At 37.1% G+C, this 24,623-nt stretch overlaps 1 protein-coding gene across 1 annotated transcript in view; it reads left to right on the top strand.

Moving 5' to 3' along the window:
- Window positions 1–24,623, top strand: part of LOC126481718 (osmotic avoidance abnormal protein 3-like) — a 287,181-nt gene that overhangs the window by 216,370 nt on the left and 46,188 nt on the right. Inside the window, exon 9 of the mRNA XM_050105670.1 lies at window positions 15,352–15,490. Coding sequence (XP_049961627.1) covers window positions 15,352–15,490 — 139 coding nt within the window. The remainder of the gene's footprint in view (window positions 1–15,351; window positions 15,491–24,623) is intronic.

Genomic DNA, 24,623 nt, shown 5'->3' with positions numbered 1-24,623 from the left:
TGAAAGTGTTATTGGATTTGTGAAGCCAGGTGCTCCACTGCGAGAAGTTACTCAGCATATTGACACACACAGTAACCATGGAAATTGTAACTCTTGCATTATTTTAGCTGGCACAAATGATGTCTACAAGAACGAGCCAAATTCGCTTTGTGATCTTTAAGGGAAACATTGGCAAAAGTTATGGACATGAAAGTTTTCGTAATAAGCATCCCTATGAGACATGACCTCATCAAAACATCGTGTGTGAATGCAGAAATGGAAGCAACTAACCGAAAGTTTGAGATTAATATGTAAGCTCTTCAGCAATGTGACATATATTAATGTCAAAAAAGAGAAGATTTCACTACCCATGGATTGCATAGAAACATGAAATGGAAAGTAGCACTGTGCGATGCAATCATGGAACAATTAAACCGAAATCAGCCAGGCTTAGTGCAGCCTCCAATTGTAGCAGCAGCAGCAATGGAATCACCAATTTCAAATGAAGAACATATTACTCCAATGACTTCAGGAAGTGTTGAAGCAGCAAGAAGAGGATCCCCATCTAGCCTAGTTGCAGTTCCTCAAATTACAACTCCAAAAATTACAGCAGAAACGCCATCACACTACTAGTCAACTCGCCCAACACGAAACAGGAAAGAACCACAACGTGATTCCATAGAAATGTTGATTTCATCTTCTAAAACATCAGTCTGGAAAGAAAACTTCAATTGTAAAAGTGTTAAAAATGATATGTCATGTGCAGCTGTCGAACATAAGGTAGGCCAAAACAACCTAGTAAATAAGTCATCGTCGAAATTTATGCTCCTGCACCAAAATGTACAATCCTTATCAAATAAAGTTAGTGAGATAGAAATATTGTTATCAGATGAACTAAAAGAAGTGTCTGTTATATGTGTTAGTGAGCACTGGTTATCCGAAAATATGTTACATCACACAAGGATAGAGGGCTTTACCCTTTCATCTTTTTTTTGTAGGAAAACCTCCATGCATGGAGGAACATGCATATATGTTAGAGAGGATGTCAAACACGAAAATTTAAAGTTCACTAACCAGCTATGGGAAGAGCAAAACTTCGAAATTTCCGCTACACAACTGACAAATTTATATAATTGTTATTTGCATACAAAGAAGCCCAGATGGAAACGTAACTACTTTCACTGAAAATCTTGAGAAGGCACTTAACAGTATAAAAATAGCTAGTAAAACAACCATCATATGTGGTGACTTTAATATAGATTTCAGCAAGAACTCAAAAGACAGATTAAACCTTGAGGCCTTATTAAAAGCCTACAATATACATACAACTATCAAATCCCTCACCAGAGTCACCAAATCGTCAAGCAGTGCTATAGATCAGATAGATCAGATAGAACACTTCAGGCACTTACTGAAAAAAGAAACATGGAATGATATAGACAACTATGAGGACACATGTAAAAAGTTTGACATGTTCATGGAAATATTCCCCCATTATTTCAATATTTCTTTTCCAGTTAAAAACCAAACATTAAAAACTAAAAAAAGAAATGTTACATGGCAGACGAAAGGCATTAAAATATCATGTGCTGAAAAGAGGAGACTTTATGAAATCTCAAAAACACAAAATGTTACAGAAGAATTTCTTGTGCATTTCAAGAATTATAAGAGAGTGCTTCACAAAGTCATAAAAGAAGCTAAAAAAACAACAAATGATCACCATATAAAAATGGCCAGGAACAAAATGAAAGCCATGTGGAAGATAGTCAGAGAACAAGTAGGAAATGAGACCTCCCAAAATGTAAATCTCCAGGTAATCCAAGATGACAAAAAAAAATACAAATCCAGAAGAAGTAGCCAATGCTTTTAATACATACTTTGCAAATATTAGCGAAAAATTACTATCTGACATAAAATCTTCAAATAAAAATCCTGCTACAACACTATCAAATCAAAATAGAAACTGCAACTCCCTATTTCTTACTCCAACCAACCCTAAGGAAATTATACTATCAATTAGAGAGTTAAAAACAAAATTTTCAACAGGTGTGGATGAGATTCCAGATTATGTCTTTAAAAATGTGGGGGACCTCATTGCAATACCATTAGCCCACATTTTCAACAGTTCATTAACAAATGGAGTCTTCCCTTCCTGCTTAGAGACAGTGAAACTAAAACCACTGTTCAAAAAGGATAAGAAAGAAGACATAGCCAATTATAGACCTATTGCCATGCTATCTACATTTTCGAAAATACTAGAAAATTTTTTTCGTAAGAGGTTGCTAGATTTTCTAGGAAAGTGGAAAATATTATCCACAACCCAACATGGCTTCCGGAAAGGCTGATCAACAGAAACAGCAACATATGAATTTCTGGGTGAAGTACTCGAAAAAATTGATAGTGGACAAAAAGTAACTGGCATATGCCTTGATCTGTCTAAGGCTTTTGACATCATAGACCACACTCTATTGCTGCAGAAGCTTGAAAGAATTTGTATCAAAGGTATGCCGAACAGCTGGCTTAGATCATATCTTACTGTCCGCAAGCAAGTAATAGAAATACATTTTCACAAAGAAAATAAATCAACAAGACACTATTCTGATTATAAAGCAGTAAAATATGGAGAACCGCAGGGCTCGGTACTGGGCTCCATCCTATTTTTGATATATATAAATGACCTAACATCAACCAACCAGTACCATAGCACTATCCAGTTTGCAGATGACACAAGCATATTAGTCGGAGGGAAGACTGCAGAGATACTACAGACAAGACTGTCTGAGGCATTAACAAATGTTGTAAACTGGTTCAACCAAAACAAACTAATAATAAATAAAAGTAAAACAGTAGCATTAAATTTTCATAATGTCAAGAGAAACATTGAAGAGGATATAAGAATTCAGATGTCAGACACGGATATTGCAAGTGTGCCTAATACAAAATTTCTGGGGGTCTGGCTACAGGATAATCTTAGATGGGAAACTCACATTGACAACATATTAAAGAAGCTAAGTACCATGTGTTATTTAATGAGAGTGCTAGAAAACTGCTGTCATAAGGACTGTCTAATGACAGTTTACTATTCTAATATACATTCTGTCCTAAAATATGGGATCACTTTTTGGGGTAACTCGCCATCCTGCCTAAAACTCTTCAGGATAAAAGAAAGAATAGTGAGAATCATGGCTGGAATAAAAAGGACCAAACCATGTAGACCATTATTTAAAAGGATGGGGATTCTTCCCCTTCCATGTATTTTCCTATTTGAAAGTGCAATGCTTATAAAGAAATATACAATAACAAATCCTAGTATCCTCCCCAAAAATGAAAATGTTCATCATCATAATACAAGACAGAAAACTGACTTTCATGTACTCCACACAAAAACCAGTTTGTGCCAAAAAGGAACATTACACCATGGAAAAATTATCTACAATAAATTGCCAAGAGAAATTAAAGTAAAGACTGATGTAAAAAATTTTAAAGCAGCATTAAAAGAATATCTGTACACACTTTGCTTTTATAGCGTGGAAGAGTTCCTCCAAAATCTTTAAGAGTCTAAGTGATGATTATGCAAATACTGTAACCATTAATATTGGCCTATAAATACATTCAGATGTAATTCTCAAGTTTCTAATGGGGTTCAAGTATAAGTTGTATACCGACTTTCCCAGTATATGAAGTAAAATTCTGTGAATGTAATTCTCTAGTGTACATGTCAATTCATAGTGTAGAAGAGTTCCTCAAAAATCCTTAGAGCTTAAGTGAGGATCATGTAAATACTGTAATCGTTAATATTGGCTTATACATGTATTCAGTTGTAAACTTCAAGTTTCTAATGTGGTTTAATTATAACTTACACATTGACTTGCCCAGTATATGAAGTGCTGTAAAATTTTGTGAAGATAATTTTCTAGTTTCTAAAGTGTTTTAATTGTAAGATATACTTTGATATGTCCAATATCTGATGTGCTGTACTGTACATGTAAGATTTACTGGACCAATAAATACAATACAATACAATACAATACCCCAAACCTACCATTTGTGACTTCAGTGGAGTCAAATGAGAACTCATTGAAGGTCAGGGTGGGGGCCCATTGTGTTTTCTGATGAAAGCTGGTTCTGCCTCTGTCCCAGTTATCTGCATTTTATAGTGGAATTCCCATTGCACTCTTAATGCTACCACCCTTGCTTTCAATTTTACTGAATGTTGTTTTGACCTTTCTAAATGCTGAGTCAGTCCTTCTGCCAATAATTTCTTTTTGATTTCTCCTTGCTTTTCATACAGCCATTAGCTTCCCTGCATTTCCTATTTATTTCATTCCTAAATGGCTTGTATTTCTGTATTGCTGAATTTCCCTGAACTTTTTTGTACTACCTCCTTTCATCAATCAACTAAAGCATTTCTTCTCTTATTCATGATTTCTTTGCAGTTACCTTTCTGTACCTATGTTTTCTTTCCACCCTCTGTGATTGCCCTTTTTAGACATGTCCATTTCTTTTCAGCATAACTGCCAGTTGAGCTATTCCTTATCACAGTTTCTACGGACACAGAGAACTTCAAACGAATCTCTTCATTCCTTTGTACTTCTGTATCCCACTTTTTTGCAAACTGATACTTTCTGACTAGTCTAACTTCAGCCTACTCTCCATCACTCCTAAATTGTGATCTGAGTCTATATTGGCTTCTGTGTGTACCTTACAATGCAGTATCTGATTTTGGTATCTCTGCCTAACTGTAATGTGATCTAACTGAATCTTCCCGTATCTTCTGGCCTTTTCCAAGTATACATCTTCTTCTATCACATCATCAGAAAAGTCTTCCTGCTCTTAGAGGCCTCCAATACATTTTTTCCATTTATCAGATCGACTGCTTCATCTTTTGGTGTTCGCTATGCCTTCATTCCCCATAGAGTGTGTCACTGGGGCAGCAGCCCATGAGGTGTACTAATATGTCTTTATGGGTTGGCATAATGTACACAGAATGCCCTGTGAGCCCATCCAGATATGGCACACAGCCATTCTTCTCCCACTCCATAGTAAACCTGATAGGTTTGTAAATGGAGTTATAGTGCTCCAAAAACTCTCAATTTATTCTCACTGTGGGGCCACATTATGAAGACATGATCTGTGTGTCTCCACAACATTGGCAGTTTTAAAACTGCCAAGTTAGGTGCTTTTCTTCAAAATTCTCCATAGATAAATCAGTGAGTGACAGTGACAACATCAGATTGTTCAAGTAACTGGTTATCAAATAAAACTTAATTGGAGGTTGGCACATGGTTAAATAATACTGTTATGTGTTACTCAAACCTGCTATCAATAAGAGAAGGAGAATCAAGAATAGGCACTTCAGTAAACAAGGAGGTAAGGTAAAAGGTAACTAATAAATCAGACTTGTTAGTTCCAAAGTTTTTAAGAATCACAACATATTTTTTGTTTGTATTAGCTGGGAATCCTGTCAACCAAAATAGGCACAAACCAGTATTGTCAGTGGAAAAAAAAAAAATAGTTGTAATTCTTGCTTATGTGTCTTTATGAGGCCATAGAGACAGTAATTTTCCATTGCTATAATATGACCTATCTGATCGATGTCTTCACTGTCAGATCTGTGGCTGTAGCACATATGACGTGGATTGACATATTCATTTTTTTTAAAAATATTCTTTGCCTACAGAAGTTACAAAAAAGCTAGTCAAATGGCCTTCAACAATGTACCTCTTGAGTCTGACTCCAGTGCTTTCTTATAAACTTACTTTCAAATAATATGACAAAAGATATGCTTAGTATGATTTTAAGAGATCTGACTAACTGAAATATTTGAAAGACAAATATTATATGGCTAAAATATGTTGGATTAACATAATTTTGTTAACTGTTATTTTAAATATTTTATTTCAAGAATTCAACACTAGAAATTAGTTATATGTAGAATCCTGAAAAATAAAATTCTCAGATCATTATTGTTCATTGTTTAACAATGGCCTTAATAATTGCTTATTGCATTCTTTTGCTAACTTGTAAAAAAAGTTTGTCTTTTTTTAGTGGGCATTGTTCCAGGAATGCTGCATATGGTGATATCTTATGCAGGTAAGTTTGGAAGCCTCTTTTTTAAATAGTTTTGGTGAAGTTTTTCTGAAAATTTTTACAAGTAATACTTTGCAGCATACTTTTCACTCTTTAGTTGCAGAGCATGAAACACAATCACTTATCACTTAGGTATTGAATTTTCATAACTTGGAATTTTTCTGATCATGCATAACATTTTTGTCATTGTCTGTGTTCTTTGCTTTGGATCAGCAAACAAATAAATATTTATGTACAGTGTCTGCACTATTTACTGTGGACTGATGATGTATGAAAATGTTTTCAGCTGTCTTTTATTTCACACCTTTTGATAACACCACTGTTATCCAATGTTTCATTTTATTCTGTATATTTTGGAACACACAAAAGCACACAGTTTACGTTCTTCTTTTATACAGCTTTTGTTTTGTGAGAGATCAGAGATCTGTATGTTTAGTTGAACTAAGAATAGCTGTTAATTATTCCTCTGCTATAGTGACTAGATAAACATACTCACTCTAAAGTTGTGTTCTTGTTTTGATTTTGCTTTTTCGCACTGCAAAAATTCACATTTTAGTTATATAAATTGTTTTATTATTATGTTAAATTTTTGTGCTAGTGAATGTTAGCACAGCCACAAAATATTCTACCTTTTATTACTTCTCTGTGTAGTTTCTACTGCTAGAATGAATATACTGCTTTAGTTGATAGGTTCCATCAGTTTGTTGTAAGTACTCAGTTTGAACATCATTTTGGCAGTCTTCGAGCTAATTTTGGATGTTCCCATGATGTTGACTTTGTTATTAATGGAAGCACAAAGTCACAAGTAACAGCCTAGAAACTCTACTAGCTCCTTCTCTTTTTCTTCCCTTAAGTATGGCCCTTGCCAGGTTTTTCACAAGCAGACAATATTCTACTCAGCCATTCCATAAGTAGATTTCATGTGCCATTTACTCCAACCCTCCTTCCCTTGCTTCCTCCCCCCCTCCCCCCCCCCCCCCTCTCTCTCTCTCTGACAACTCTTTTTTTTATGAATGATTTCATTGGCAGATAGGTCTGATGAGAGAGAAAGTATTTTGGGCAACTGGGAGGGGTTTAGGATGTGTCAGACAACATGAGGATATTTTAGTATTTGTTTCTTTAAAGCCCAGAAATCTTATACTGTGTAACCACAAAGATATGGTGCTGATACCTTTTAGCACACTGTATTTGCAAACAACATCAGATGTTTAGAATGGCAGCAATAATCTAACATTTATATTAAGCATCTAAACAGATTAAAATGTACATGAAAACTCAGTGTGCATATTGTGCAGAATACAGTAGTGGCTATAATAACAAGAATGACAAAAGACTAAGCATCTATTTTAATACACAAAAACTGAGCAGATACATGGTAATATCTTAATATAGCATGTTACATATCAGTGCAAGCATGTTATATCTATATAAATCTATGAAACAGTGAGAAACAGAAATTTTGCCTTAAGCAGGAGGTGAGTGTATAAAGTAATTATTAGCACTGTTAAACACACTGTTAGGGAGAAGATAAGGTCAAGTATTTAATGCAATTTTGTCTTCAGGTACTCATCAACAAAATAAAAAGTATGTTTCATTAGTAAATCCTTAACTTTCTTCCTAAAGCTATTGTTTTTGTTTCTTATTGATGGGGGTACTTTGCTGGAAAGTGTGCTACCCATATTTCTCACCTTCTTGTGATTTCTGCTTAATCCTTGCCTAACCAGATGAATGTTTGCTTTTTTTCTTGTGTCACAGCTGTGGATATCCCATTTGTAAAGAGATCATGTTTTTTTTGACAAAAAAACTCTCTATAAATACAGGGGACTGGCAATATATTAAGCTCTTATATGAATCAAACAATGGAAAATCCAAGATGGAATGTAACAATACCAGAGAAGGAAAGTTGCTACTCAGCATATAGCGGAGATGCTGAGTCATGATAGGCACAACGAAAAGATTCACACAAGCTCTTATATGAAGTGTGCAACCCGTACCACTTTCCTGTACTTAGTTGTAATGAGGAGATTATCTGCAAGCTCGCTTCCCATGTATTGATTCTTCTCATAACAGATTTGTAGGCTAGTTTTCTATGAGATTTTGTGAAGCTTCTCCAGTGCAAGTTTGGCGTCTTCTCTAATGTTGGTTAGAATTCCAAGATCGTCTGTGAAAGCCAGACAGTTCACATTGATTCTCTGCTGTTTTTTTTAATACCACGTTGGATTCCCTTTTTTGCTTTTCCCATGCCCTCAATTTTTTTCAGAACCACGTTAAATACACTATGTGATCAAAAGTATCTGGACACCCCCAAAAACATATGTTTTTCACATTAGGTGCATTGCACTGCCACTAACTGCAAGGTACTCCATATCAGTGACCTAAGTAGTCATTAGACATCGTGAGAGAGCAGAATGGGGTGCTTCGTGGAACTCACGGACTTTGAACATGGTCTGGTGATTGGGCGTCACTTGTGTCAAACATCTGTATGCAACATTTCCTCACTCCCAAACATCTCTAGGTCCACTGTTTCCGAAACTTGAAGGGACACATACAGCACAAAAGCATACAGGCCAACCTCATCTGTTGACTGACGGAGACCACCAACAGTTGAAGAGGGTCATAATGTGTATAAACCAGGCATCTATCCAGACCATCACACAGGAATTCCAAACTGCATCAGGATCCACTGCAAGTACTATGACAGTTAGGCGGGAGGTGAGAAAACTTGTATTTCATGATCGAGCAGCTGCTCATAAGCCACACATCACACCAGTAAACGCCAAATGACGTCTCACTTGGTGTTAGGAGCATAAATATTGGACAACTCAACATTGGAAAAACGTGGTGTGCAGTGACAAATCACAGTACACAATGAGCCAATCCAATGGCAGGGTATGGGTATGGCGAATGCCCGGTGAACATCATCTGCCAGTGTGTGTAGTGCCAACAGTAAAATTCGGAGGCGATGGTGTTATGGTGTGGTTGTATTTTTGATGGAGGGGGTTTGCACCACTTGTCATTTTGTGTGGCACTATCACAGCACAGGCCTTCATTGATGTTTTAAGCACCTTCTGGCTTCCAACTGTTGAAGAGCAATTCGGGGATGGCGACTGCATATTTCAACATGGTCGAGCACCTGTTCATAATGCATGACCTGTGGCAGAGTGGTACACAACAATAACATCCCTGTAATGGGCTGGCCTGCACAGAGTCCTGACCTGACACCTGTGGGATGTTTTGGAATGCCGACTTCATGCCAGGCTTCAACATCCAACATTGATACCTCTCCTCCGTGCAGTACTCTGTGAAGAATGGGCTGCCATTTACCAAGAAACCTTCCAGCACCTGATTGAATGTATGCCTGCGAGAGTGGAAGCTGTCATCAATGCTAAGGGTGGGCCAACACCATATTGAAGTCCAGCATTACTAATGGAGGGTGCAATGAACTTGTAAGTCATTTTCAGCCAGGTGTCCAGATACTTTTGATCACATAGTGTAGAAGGGGGGAGAAGCCATCTCCTTGGCAAACACCTATGTGAATATGAAATGCTTCTGATGTTTTTCCTGTGAATTTAACTTTGAGGTTGCACCTGTTGATGCCTGTTGGATAATTGATCTTGTTTTTCTGTCGCTCTTGAAGTCCTCTAAAGTGTGAAATAATGCTTGCCTATCTATTGAATAACAAGTCTTTTTAAAATTAACAAAAGTTACCACTGTATTTCTACACCTTCTCATCTGAAACATTGTCTTTTGGTATCATATCTGTTCAATGTAAGATTGACCTTTGCGAAATCCTGCCTGACACTCTCCTATTAATTGGTCCACCTGTTCTTCTAGTCAACTTAACAGAGCTTTGAAATAATTTTGCATACTACAGGGAGCAGTGAATTTCCGCTGTAGTTGTTTGAATTGGTTTTGATTCCTTTTTTGTGGAGAGGATGAATTAATGCACATTTCCACTCTGCAGGTATTTGTTCAGTTTCCCAAATGTTTGATAAAATTCTATGAGTTGCTTGTGTGAGATTATTGTCTTTTAATTCCTGCTGTGACTCTGTCTTCCCCGGGAGACTTGTTGTTCTTCAAATAATTGTTATTTCCTTTACCTCTTTAAGACATGGTGGTTTTGAATCAGGATTGGATTTTCTTTTATTTTCTTTATTTTATTTTATTTTTTCCCAAACTCTAGCTGTTCTATCAGCATATCAGAGATTTGCAGTTGAGAAGTGAATGAAAATACCTAGCTAAAATCTTACAATTATTTCTTGTGTTGATTTCCAGTTATTCAACAAGCCAGCAAAAGAACATATTAGATACCTCATCATGTTTTCTCTGGAAATTTTGTAAAAATTTCTGGCATTATTCTTGATAAACACTTGTTCAATTTCCTTGAGTCAGTTTACATTATATCAACATTTTTCTCTTTGTATTGCCTCAGATGAACTTTTTTGTATTCTCAAAACTTCCTGCTATTTTTCTGGAGTTTTGTCGCTACTGAAAGTTTTCCATGTTTATATTTTCTCTTATATTTCTTCATCACATGTGCTGTTCCGCCACCCGTGTTTTCTCCTTCTTGCGTGTTTGCCTAATCTCATAGTGTTTGTCAGTGCTTCTGCAAGTTCCTTCCAATTTGTTGAGTTTGATCACCTAATTTCCTGAAGTCTGGATAACTTCTTCTGCATTTTCTGGCTGAGCTCACTTTTGACTGTGAATGCTCTAACTATTTATGCTACTAACATAGGATGGAGCAGTGCATAAAAAGAGGTCTGTTGTTTCTGTTAGTGCTTGCAAAATAATGATAAATGTTACAGTACTGCAGTGGGGAGAAGGAAAATGTAAGATTTATCAAGTTTCAGATATTCTGGATTAATTCTAAATATTTTATTCATTTGTGTTTTCTTCCCCTATTTCGTTGAAATCTAATCTTTATTCGCAGCAAATGGCAGACTGACTCAAAAAAATCCCTTTCTCATTCATACATTGAGTATTTCTTTGGTTTTTGTATTGAATATAGCAACATGATCTATCTGAAACTCACCCAAAGTTGAGTTTGATGATTTCCATGTTGTAAGTTTGTTTACAGGTTTAAGGAATTGCATGGACATGATTTTAAGATCAAAATTTTTGCAGACATTAATTAGTCTCTCACCATTTGTATTTGCTTCCTTGTGCGCCATGTGAATTCCTGTTGTTTTCCTTAATTTTTTCTCTTTTGCCAAATTGTCCATTGAAATCTCCTAACAGAATGTTCACATGATGTGTAGGGATTTTATTTGAGGTTTCTCCAGTTCCCAGAAGTCATCTGTTATCTATAGATTCTTGTATTGTAGTCATTTGTGGGAGCTTCCACATTTATCAGTGTGTATGCCTTGTTTTCTGATTTCATTGAGGTTGTGGAGATTCTGTCTGATATTGAGTGGAATTTTATTACTGAATCTATAATTGATTTGTGCATTGTGCACACAAAAGCTGTGCCAAATTGTTTGTTCAGCTGGACTGCAGGTTTTTCTTTGTAGATTCTGAAGTGAATAAAAATGATTTTCATTGGTAAATCATGTTCCTTGAATCACAAGGATTTTTATGTGAAATGTTTCCATCATGTTTGTGAACTGTTTCAGTTTACCTTCTTTGGAGAGAGGGAAAGTTTTAAGAGTTCCTATGAAGTTTGTCTGGTTCAATCTTAGAGGTTTTGAGAACCACAAACTCCTCTGCGAGTGATGTTCCTGGTCCCCCAGAATCTGATGACCAGGAAAATTCGATTTAGAGACTGATTCCTGGAATAGTGGAATTCCTACCTTTTGTCCCATCATGCTTATTCAACTTGTTTTGTAGTGATCTTCTGTGAAGGTCACATGGTTATGACTTGATTTCTGAGATCCAGAACAGATGCTGACCACTAACTACTGGATTTCAGGACAGATGCTAATGGATTTGGGCTGCCCCTTCCACCATTTCCACCATAATACTGATGATCTTCATCTCCACTGACACTGCCATTGGGATCTTCACCATTACCCTGCCAAGGATCCCTCACGAGGTACTATCACCCGGACTAGGCGAACCAAGGTTTTTTAATGAGGTGTTATTCCTCCCCCTCCTCTTTTCTCAACCATAATTGGGATCAGCTATGGCACAGTTATATATTCTCTTTCCTTTACAGCTACCCATTATAGTGTAATTTCATGAGTGGAACAGTAACAGTCCACATATTTGGCAAAATTCTAATTTCTTTCAATCAAAAACTTTTTCCAATAAAAATTATCGTTTTATTTTTTTAAATTACACTACAAGATGTCAAATTAATGATAACTGGGACTTCTCTCAAGAAATTCGCTGCAGAATTGAACAGGCCATAAGTTATTTCCAGATAATGAATAAAGTTATAACTGGCTGGGAAATAAGTATTACATTTCACACTCAACTGCCATGATGCTATGTGTTCAGCACCCTAGTCTATGGAGTTGAGTCATAGACACATAAAACAGTATTAGGTAAGAAATCGGATGCATTTGAAATGTGGGTGTATCAAAGCATGTTAAAGACACAATGGACAGATAAAGTCAGAAATTTTACTGTACTGTGGCATGTGAATGAAGGTTTAGAAATTATCAATACTATCAACAGAAGAAATCTTGAATATGTTGGTCATATAATGCACTAAAAAAAATAAAACCTGTTGCAGCTAATACATCAAGAAAATACTGATTTCAGATGTTGTCTAGGACATAGGAAATTATCTTGGCTACAGAACTTAGGTCAGCTGTCTGGACTGAGCATAGAATTGCTGTTCAAAAAGGCTATGGACAAAAATCACATGTCCTTGGAGGACGAGACACTTAAAAGAGGAGATCAGTTTTCTGTAGTAGCATAATGTGAGCTCCACAGTTTTTTAAGAGCACATCACATTCTATTTTCTGTCAATCCTTTGTTTGGCAATTCATCACTAGGAATTTAATACTCTTGCCTGTAGGTAGCAAATCATCTGAAAACCTGAGGGCCATGATCAGCTTTGAGGACAACACTGCAGATTATGAAGTTTATTGGAACTCTTTATGCCATGCTAGTGTTCTCATCATTCTCTGACATTTGCTGGAATGATTCATGTATGATTTTGGAGCTCAGACGGTAGCCACTGTTTGTTCCAAAGTGTGGTACAGTTGGTTGCATCCTGTTTGTTCAGTGACTGACAGGATAGCCTCTTCAGCACGTTGAACAAGGTCCACAGGACTACACACTGAGTGTGCCTGGTCTCCTTCCCATCCCTTGCTGCCATTTTCCTAAGGGGTACCATTATTTTCCATATGTCTAAACTGCCTCCTCTTGACACAGTAGGCTTCTTAACTGGTGAAGTGAGTCTCAGTGGCTCTGGTTTCGTTTCACTTGAAGACAATAACTCACAGTTGTTGGTTAGGGGGATCAGTAAACACCCGGAGTTCTCCCTGATCCCCTACACAAGGTGCCTTGCCCTACCACCTACATGCCATTAACACCTAGTGGAGATCAGTGACAGATCCCATACTTCCTGTAGAGGAGACAGGATCCATAGGAGAGGATACTGCTTGAGGTACCTTTCATATCTCTGGTGCATGAATCTTGGGAGATCTCCCAACACATCCCTTCACAACAGCTTCCAATTGTTTAATAATAGTCAGGGGGATTTCCAGCTGCTTACAAAAGTCAACTATTTCATCCTGTGTTTGAGAACCGAATTTATAATGGGCTAGCATTGTGGCTGCTGCAGAGTTTTACAGAACAGTAAACATATAAACACATAACTTGAAAACAGGCTTGGTGTTCTATCTTTAAATCTGGATCTGTTAAGCTAAACTGTTTAAGACTGCAAGCTTATTGAAGTCGTCTGCAATACTTTGTTGCTCTCTTGTTTATTGCCTAAATGAAATAGATGAGGAATAATTCTTAAATAGTTTTACCACTTCCCAAACTGAAAATTTCAAAATAAAGTGAAACTAAATCGGTAGTGCTCAAATTAAACAGCTGTGCTTCTGTGCAAACTGGTCAGGCAGTAATAGCATACCTGTCTTAGAGTAACTCAGGACTGTTGAAAGTAAAAAAAAAAAAAAATTTTAAACCAGCCTAATCTTACTAGCAGTTCCAGGTAAATAACAGGTTCAGTCTGGATAACTTCTTCTTCATTTTCTGGCTGAGCTCACTTTTGACTGTGTATGCTCTAACTATTTATGCTACTAACATAGGATGGAGCAGTGCATCTTTTTCCTTCTCCCCACTGCAGCACTGTAACATTTATCATTATTTTGCAAGCACTAACAGAAACAACAGTCCTCTTTTTATGGATAAGTGTCATCATAGGTGATGGCACACAGGTGATAGCAAGCTGTGTGAAGGTTAAGTCATAGTCTATTGCCGATTTTTAAATATAATAACAGCTGTTATTCACAAATTGCATTTTCAATGGGTTCTTCAATGAATTATTATTACAGCACTCAGTGATGTTGCTTATTTAAGTTTGATAGTAATCTGAATTGGCTCTGTATCAGTCTGAAATTTTCTATCAATTATTCCATCCCAGCATCCCCTGCAAGAAGTGCCAAGCTACATTGGGCATGTATTACATAGCATACTAGTATGCTTGCTGTCCTGTACAGAATAATTGTATACATTTGACCCACTTTTTCATTCATAATTTGTTTTTAAATTCTTTCATATATTTTTATTAAATGACTTCTTGAGAATGTTGTTTTGTGCGAGGAAGATTCCTAGATCATTATGGTTACTTCTGTATTTGGTGTCACTTGCGTTTGGAAGGTAGGCGGGCTACTGGTGGAAGTAAGGCTGTACTCATCATGTGCTGTACTCATGTATCTTAGTCAGTGGAGCACTTGCCTGAAAAAGGCAAAAGTTCCAGATTAGACTCCCAAGAAGTTTCAAATTGGCCAACACTTGGATGCAGAATAAAATTTCATTTGGGAACCAATCCTCAAAATGATGGCTAAGTTTTTCTCTGCAGTATCCTTTCTTCTGGGAGTACTGGTGGAGATAAATCTGTGGGGGCAGGTCATGGGTCGTGCTTGGATAGCTCAGTTGGTAGAGCATTTGCCCATGAATGCCCAGAGTCCCAGTGTGCCATAAAGTTTTAATTTCCCAGGATGTTTCATATCAGCACAAACTCTGCTGGAGAGTGAAAGTTCATTCTGAATGTGATAAGTTATTTACACTGAAATAATAACTCTCTGTATTAACTGTGCATGTAGTGTTAATTTGCTATTTTTGTTTTTGAACTATTACAGAAATATGTTTATCTGCTTACAGGTGGAAAAAATTGCAAAAAAGCCTTGTAGGTGGAGAAAGAAAGCATGACTCCTTACTGAAGGCACGGTACATTAACATGAGACAAACTTTGCGTAAGACTATTTCTCGGCGTACTACATCAGATGAAGAAAGTATAGAGGTAAATATATTGTCTGAAGTGTCTGGGTAGATTTTTCCTTATATGAAGACAGCTTTCAATGTAATTTATTCAAAATTTGGCTTAAATGCTATCATTGCATATAAATGGATGAGAACTGGTCATAAAGTTACTTTACTTTTTATGATGTATTAAATTAGACTCATTATTAATTTCATAGACATATAGTGAGATAATCCCTGTGGGTATGGGATAAGTCAGAATGAAGCTTAGAGAATATTTGTTTTACACAAGAATTTGCATGTTTAAATTTATATTACAGAATAAGGTACATGGTAATGTATAAAAAGAGGTGAAATGCAGGAGATGAAAATACAATACAAAACGTACTACACCTGCATTCTAGGCAGGGGCAATTCTAGAAGTCAATCAAGTGGGGGCTAATGGAGGGGCGAGGGGGGTTTTGGTGGAATGGAAAATCATTTAAGAAAAGGAGAGTTGTGGTCCAACACCAACAAATTGGTAAAATTTGGTGTTGCATAAAGTAGTTTTTGGTAACTATTTTACAGTTCAGGGTAAAAAATGTGTATTAATAAATAATAAGATGCCCATTTTAAGTTAAATGATATTTATTGGTTTAAATAGTAAGCTATTTGCCACTCTTTATTTTTTTTGTTAAACTGTGTTTGAAATACCTATATTGCTACTTAGTTACGTAACTACTGTGTTTGCTACTACAATGTAACTCATTTTTGGTACCTTTGTATGTATCTGAAACAAGAATATGTATTAAGCATTGTAGTCACCTGCTTAAGGTTTATGTTATTTGTAAGTTACTCATATGCTAATTATATCTATGCCTTATATATAGTGTCTGGAATATTAATATTATTTTATGTACTGACGAAGCCTATTTCATCTTGCATGATCAATGGCTAATAAAGAATCTTGAATCTTGAATCTATATAAAAAAAAGATTGAATCTGTTGGAGTAATATATTCACTGATTTCTGAAGTCATTTTATCCAGTGTTATATGATACTCCATTGGGTGGCAGGGGGGGGGACTATAGCCCCCATAGCCCTCCCCCCCTTGCCACCATCTCTGGTTTCAGGTGAAGGACTTAGTTCAGAATTTCCATTCTAGTTCTAATTTAAAGAAGGAAACAGTTGATTTTTTGTAACTAGAGAGGACCCTTCAAGGTGCTCATGCAAAAGCAGTATCCTTAGTAGACCCAGAGACAGGTCCATAACCCAAGGAGAATTTGCACCCTGTGACACAACAAATTGTGTTTATGTGTGAAAGGGAGGGTTTGCTCGTGAGTGGCATTTGAATGGCACATGCTCCATGATGTAGAAGCTGGCTGCGGTGCCAGTGGTACTTGTGTGTGTAGTCAGCTGCAGTGCTGGATTTAGTCCATGTACTAACTTCTGTAGACCCTGTCTCCACATCTCCTGACCATTGTCTGGTGGCTTCACCAAGTGTATGTGAAAAATTTGTTTATTGGTCCAAGAATCAGTTTCGTACATTGTTTGTACATGTGATATAGAACAGTGGTAAACCTAGTTAGTTTACAATACAGTACTCATTTTGACTACATTGTTGACGCATTAAAAATGCATAATAATGTAGGTTGGTGTACCAAAATTGTTTGTACATGTGATAATAGCAGTTATTAAGTGAGATGACATGATAAGCACAACGTAAACTATATTATGAATTGACAGTTAGTGAAATTTGGTAAATGAAGTTTACTTATTATGATATTCCATAAACTCAGACAAAGAATAGAAGCAGTGGTCAAGCAAGAACTGTTTTAACTTTATTTTAAATGTGTTTAATGTTGGTATGCATTTTAGGTACGAAGGCATATGGTTATATAATATAGCTCCAGAATGATACATTCGTCTTTTGCATAAGTTTGTATTTACTGTGTTCCTGTGTATGTTCATCTTCTGTCTAGTTTCATGTGTGCATATATCATAGTTGTGTTTGAAGAGATTTTCCTTTTTTAAGATGCTCCCTTTTGTGAAAATTAGTATTTCGTATACATACAAGCAAGGCAGTGGCAATATTTTCGGAGTTTTAAAAAGGGGTCTACAGGAATCTTTACATTTAGCTTTTTTATAACCCTGATAATTTTTTTCTGTATTTTAAATGTTTTTGTAGTATTTGTGAAGTTGAAGTAAGTTGAAGTAATGCAGATGTGATGTCAGCTCAACCACTGAATCCCAAAGGCTGGGATTACTAATGCATTGGAGGCACATTTTCATCTTGAATGTGCATCCATCACCATCATCATCACCTCCATGTCACATTAACAAACTCATCACAGTGCTATGCACCAAGGATTTGGGCTCCAGTGTGCTGTGGCAACAGCTATGTGGTTGGATCCAGTGCAGTGCAGCTCCCTAACGAGGGTTCCCTCCGGTGCACTACATGTTCGCCATGTGCACACCCATTAACTGATGTGACACATGCAGCCATGAACTTAACACCAGCAGCACGGTGGTCGCAGATCAAAGTTAAGTTGGGAAGCATTCTCTATTTGCTTAGCTGTTTGCAGTTCATTAGCCATGGCTGACTGTATCAAGTAGTTGCCCAATAAGTGTGGTTCAGATTGAGCAGACAGCAATATGGGGAGCCCTGCTACACCTGAGGGAGATGAAATTAAAATTTCTGGGAAAGGAGTTGGGATGTTAGCAACAGAGAATTCACACACACTTTTGCAAGCTATTATGCAGAAACTGAGAGTAATTGATGAGATCAAAAATCAAGTTGAGGCAATTGAAGAATTAAAAGATCAAAATGCACAACTTCAAAAAGATGTAAATGATCAAAATAATGGAACCCAGAATATTTTATAGGGGCATAGCACACTAATTAGGCATGTAGAGAAAAAGCTGGCAGATTGAATTACTACTGTCAAGAATGATTTGGGACAAAGACTAAAATCAGTGCAGACAGAGTGCAATAAAAAGATGAATGAGATGTAGTCTGCGTGGAAATACATGTCAAATAGCATCGACCATGTGGTTCAGTGCAGATGGAGGCAAAGGCAGAGTTGGACTCAGTAAAATGTGGCGGAGGAAAATACCATATTGTAGATCTTGACCTTGTGTAAGGATTGTTTTTGGAGGACACATCCAATGAGACAAAGGTCAAATTCATAAAATGGCAGCTTGATGGAGGAATGCAGCTGTGGGCAAATCAAAATGTAGCAGCATTTACTGATTATGCCATGTTTGAGACGCTACTGCTACGTAAGTGTTGAGGTGTAGGAAAGAAGATGTAACTGCAGAATGCATTTCTTAACTGTGCATGCTACAGCAGTAACCATGGAAACATGTGTAAATTTTGGAAGTCTGAGCTCCAAAAGCTTGTGCATTTGGACAGACCATTGGGTATGCTGACAGAGATGTCAACTCTGAAAAGGCATTTGCCAGATTATTTGCAGTGATATTTGGTCAACAGTCTCAAGGAAACTATGGAGAACTTTCTTGAGTTCATAGAACAAGTGGATGCTGCAATGTCTTATCGGAACCAAGGTGCTGGTAATGCAAAAACTATGGGAATAGTAGAGGAGATAGGAGCTGGCAAGATGATGACTAGGAGCACTTCGAGTGTGACATAACTAATTCTCAGATGAATTCACACAACCATGGGAATCAACTGAGTAGAGATGTGCCAGAAAATAATAGGCAATGCACCACTGGGCACCAGTCAGGAAACTAGTTTTTCTCCTTACTGTGGTCCATGAAGGGGGGACAAAATACAGGGTGTATATGTGGACAAGGGGAAAAAAATAATGAATTTTTCCTGAATTCTCTGGTTAAAAATATACACTTTCTCCACGTTAGGTGACAGTGTACTTTCCTCAGAACTGTAAAACTTATCAACTCTTTGAACAGTTAAGGCTTTATACACCAGCACAGAAATTACAGCACTTTAGAAAATGGAATCCACGGGGGGAAAAATCACATTTATGAAAGATATTTGATGTGCAGCAACACGAATGCTGATATTCTCATATTACAATACACTGCATATTTTCGTATTATGAAAGTATAAATTTTAATTACACCAAACACAGCATGTTAGTTTCCAAAGCATAGAAATCGAGATTACAATGCGCTTTTGTAAGCCAATCGTAGCTCAAATCAAGTGATCTCCCAGCCACTGACACCAGATATTCAGAGCACACAGCCAACTATAGATTAGTTGGCCATGATCAGAGCATAGAACATGCGATGTAGTCATCACTTTAAGTAGTGTTAACACACAAATAGGAAAAGTCAATGGTTTAAATTAATATACATAGTGTAGCTACAGGAAAAATGAAGTTTTCACGTATAGATTGGTCTTGAAGATTAATAAGCTACATGAAAAGCTTAGCTTTGACATATATTATTGGTCTTTTTTGTGTTTGTTACCATTTAAGATACATCACACAAATGTGCCAGTAAAATTTTAAGTAATGACATAGATGTCCGATTTTTAGAGCTCAAAATTCTTCTAAGTGTCTGGTTCTCAAAGTGTTCAGTTTTAAATGAGAGTAAAACACTTTGTGATGTAAGAAACTGATCACACATCCTCACACATAACATAATTCATCTTGCGTAACAGGAAATTTATTTTGAAAGTAATGCTTTTCAAACAACCACTCACAATATTTTCCTGCAACCTGTTAGAAATACGTTATTTTCAGCAGGTGCCAGAGTGTGCCAGAAATCAGGCATGTGCAGCTATGATAACATAGAAAGTCCATATGTTAATACATACAAAACATTAAGAGATCTTACATTATGTCATAAAAGGAAGAGGACATCAGAGGATACTCCATGAGCATCAGAATTTTGTAAACCATACCAGAATGCCGCAATGAAATTTTCACTCTGCAATGGAGTGTGTGCTGAATTGAAAATTCCTGGCAGATTAAAACTGTGTGCCAGAACGAGACTTGAACTTGGGACCTTTGCCTTTCATGGGCAAGTGCTCTACTGACTGAGCTTTCCAAGCACAACTCATGACCCGTCCTCATAGCTTCAATTCTACCAGTACCTCATCTCCTACTTTCCAATCATATCAGTGCACATGAGGTATTGGCAGAATTGAAGCTGTGAGGAGGGGTCATGAGTTGTGCTTGGATTGCTCAGTCAGTAGAGCACTTGCCTGTGAAAGGCAAAGGTCCCAAGTTCAAGTCTCGTTCTGGCACATAGTTTTAATATGCCAGGAAATTTCATATCAGTGCACACTCCACTGCTTAGTGAAAATTTCACTGTGGAAACATCCCCCAGGCTGTGGCTAAGCCATGTCTCTGCAATATCCTTTCTTCCACAAATGCTAGTTCTGCAAGGTTCACAAGGGAGCTTCTGTGAAGTTTCAAAGGTAGGAGACAAGGTATTGGCAGTACTGAAGCTGTGAGCACGAATTGTGAGTTATGCCTGGGTAGCTCAGTTGGTAGAGCATTTGCCCACAAAAGGCAAAGGTTCTAATGTTTTCCTGATGACCGGAGACTGTGCGGTACTGGGGTGCAAGACTCCCATGTCTCTCGCGGGTGACTTACGTATTGTGTGCAGCCAGTCTTCTTCTCAGAACAGACGGCTGCGTCAATCTTCACAATGCTTCTTCTCCGAAGATTTCGTGCTGGTTAAGGAAATGATACTGAACTACTTCTCTACTTTTGAAATGATTTCTTACTCTCAGAATACTTTCATATCAACTTCACTATATTTTCTTCTTCACAATAAAACAACTACACAAGTTTCACATGCGCTTTCAAGTCTTGCAAATCAACCCTGTCTGGAAAACCTTAGTACTTAACATATATCATTACAGTCTCTTTTGGTTTTAATAACCCTTGTCAAAACAGTTCTTGTTCCTAGCAAGTCAAACAACAGAGTATATGAGTCTCTATATAAAAACTATTTCATTTCTTCACAACAGTCACTACTATTTCACTGCCAAAGAGTAGCCTGTGATTAATCCTTGTGCTGGACATACGGCTTCCAAGGCATGCGTGGCCACCACTTGTCAGTGCCGATAGACCACCACAACTTTAGTCTTCTTGTAACACATGCCCGTCCTGCACACACATAAATCATGGTGCAGTAGACACATTTCCACTCTCACACACTCATCCTTAAAATATCCCGTGTTTGAGATGGTGGAAATACAAGTGTCTCTAGAATTTACCGCGAAGCTCTCGAGGCACTACAAGGTCCCAAGTTTGAGTCTCAGTCTGGCACATAGTTTTAATCCACCAGGAAGTTTCATACCAAAATGCATAATTTGGCTTAAAGTGCACATTTGTATTTTCAGATTGACAATGAAGTAAGCCCCAAACTTATATTAAGTTTTCCAGTGTGGTTTTTGGGATGTACATTTTCTTGGAGTACCAGTACTGTATTATCTCATGTTTTGTTCTTTATTATGGTATAAAGCCATACATGCCAGAAGATGAAAATGTGCTTTTGAAATTCAGTGAACAGCTGAAACTAGCCAATACTGTGAAATGAAATATTTTGTTTAAAATAAATTGACTGTCTGTGGAAAAGATTAATAAAAGCCAAATTTCTTTAGCAAATCAACAGAAATAATGTCTTTGATCTTCAAGTCACATTATGTTTGACTGCCAAAAATGTTGAAATAAAATAAAATCAGAAAACTGAAACTAATAACCTATTTGAGCCTTCCATAATTATGTGAATATATTTTAATTAACTTGATAGCTCCTGGCCACATAAATCCATTATCTTCTCATTTGACGTGAGGCCTGTAAATGAAGATGAAACAGTGAAATCACTGAATGTGAACACAGGTCATGTGAAGACTACTGCCTCCCCACTACAACTCAGTCTACTCTGTGCATGCATGAATCTGGCGGTTAGGGCACAACAGAAAAATTTTTCTGGGTACTATCTGGTTGGTTATTGCCACTGCTGACACAGCTAACAGCCAGAAGTGGAAGAAGGTACTGCTCCTATGTGACTCACGAGCATGCACATGAGCCTGTTGGCAATTGCTCAGACAAACCTAATGTAAACAGTTGTTGTGATACTGTGCTCATCGTAAAAAGTATGTTGTTATTAAGTATTGGATTGTCTTTGTCCTAAAGCCTTTGATACATTTTGCTGTTGCCAGACACTTGTGTATGCACTGTGTTTGGTTGTTGTAAATGGCGCAGCTCCTTTGCAACTTAAGTTCTATTTTTGTTCTTCTTTTCCCCCTCTCATTTATGTTTATTGCTGCAGTATTATTCAGCAGTAGTGGGATGCAGTAAAATTCTTTAATTATTTGTCAGAGAATTAGTTGTTACCAGTAAAAATTACAAAAACTTAACTGAAAATTAAAACATTGAAAAAGTCCCATGTTTTCCCAGTTTTCTGCCGTAAGAAAAAATTAATAGGTTTTTCTTGGATTTCCCACTTGTCGAGGAGTGTGTACACCCTAGAAATATGATGGAAACAGCACCAAAGATGGGTTTCGGAGAAGGCTCAATGATAGTAATGGTCGTGGGGAAATGGAGTGTTCAATGTGGAGATGGTATTAGGGAATAAAGAATTGTGGAAAGGCTGGAGGCAGCATGATAGTTAATCTAGAAAAAGCCACAATCAGACAACTGAATCTGTAGATGTCGATTTGAATGTGTTATTCAATCTGGAATCTTGTGAGGATGATGATCGTGTCAGTTTGGCAGTACTAGAGTGGGGCAGCCAGAGTGAAGAATCATTTATTAATGGTGACAAATGGCAAAGGGAATTAATTTTTCTGTGGATCAGGCTGAAATAGTTCAATGGTTGGATTTTTGTACTCCTAACAGACAGGAAAAAGAACCTGCCACAGCAGTGGAAGTGGTGGTCAGGCATGCAAAAAGCCTTGCATATGCTGACAGCAACAAGCAGATACTATTACAGACACAGTGAATGGCACACTGTGGTCTTACAAGTGCAATTTTGGTAGCAATTTAAGCACTGAAGATAGCCAAGATGAGGTAAAGACCTTAGTCATTGTTAATGATGAAGAGCAAAGGACCACTTATGATATGTGTTCTGACTAGCTCAGTAAAGTGGAGGATGAGTTCCAGCTACATGATTATGTTTCACAGGCCAGATTTTTAAGTCAATTGTTACCACAAACGTGGGCAACCTAGAAGTATAAAGTGGTGAGGAAATTGTGCAGATTAAGTTAAATTCAGCCAGAATTTTGTGCTGTTTTTGATGACATGTTTAATAGTGATATTGATGTTGAACCTCCAAGTAATGTAATTAACATAATGTGCATTGATAGCTTTAAAGAGATTGAGAGGGATTTACTGGCAGACTGAGGTGAAGAAAGAATACTTTTAAAAGATTCAGCATTTCAGAAATGTCATGGTGAATAATGCAGCTGTAGAATATTTGGTCGACATTGGAAGCGATGTGTGTTATGTTACAGAGTAATTTTCAGTCGTGTAAATAGTGAAGATGTTGTCATGTATCATGTAAGCAGTATGAAAATGAAGATGGCTAATGGCAGCCGCCTTAAGCTGATTAAAAGTGCAGCCATCTTTGAGGTAGATGTGAATGGAGTTACCTATGTGCAGAAGTTTTTTGTGGTACCTAATCTGTGTACCAATATTTTTTTAAAAACAGAATTTTGGTCCAAATATGCTAGTAGCACCATTTACCAAGCATTTACCAAGACAGATATATTGAGCTGAATGCTGGCAAAAATCAGAATCACAATGAGATTAAAAGTTCATTTTTCTGGTGAAGGATTGGTGACTAATGTATATATAGATAACAGGATTAGTGAATTAGATGTAGCTGACAGCATTAGAGATAAGGTGAACAATACAAAAGGACTAATGGAAGAGAATAAAAGTCAATTTTTTGAATTATTGTGTGGTTACCAGAATTTGTTTGTGTACCGTATGCAAGTAAGGAATCACAAGCCTATTAGGGTACAACCATATCTTATACCAATGGCAAACTGAGATGCTGTAAGGGCAGAATTGCAGAGGAAACTGGACTAGGGAGTTATTCAGCTCAATAGCAGCGAGTAATGTAACCCAATTGTAGTTGTGAAGAAAAGGGATAATATAATCAGGATTGTACTTGACACTAGAAGGGTTAATAAAATCGTAGTGTGGAAAACAGATCATCTTGGTAAGATGAATGAGCTGGTACAGAAC

Source organism: Schistocerca serialis, chromosome 5 (genome assembly GCF_023864345.2).
Source record: "Schistocerca serialis cubense isolate TAMUIC-IGC-003099 chromosome 5, iqSchSeri2.2, whole genome shotgun sequence".
Classification (NCBI taxonomy): domain Eukaryota; kingdom Metazoa; phylum Arthropoda; class Insecta; order Orthoptera; family Acrididae; genus Schistocerca; species Schistocerca serialis.
Note: the sequence above shows the minus strand (reverse complement) of the source record. Positions and strands in the feature narration are given on the sequence as shown.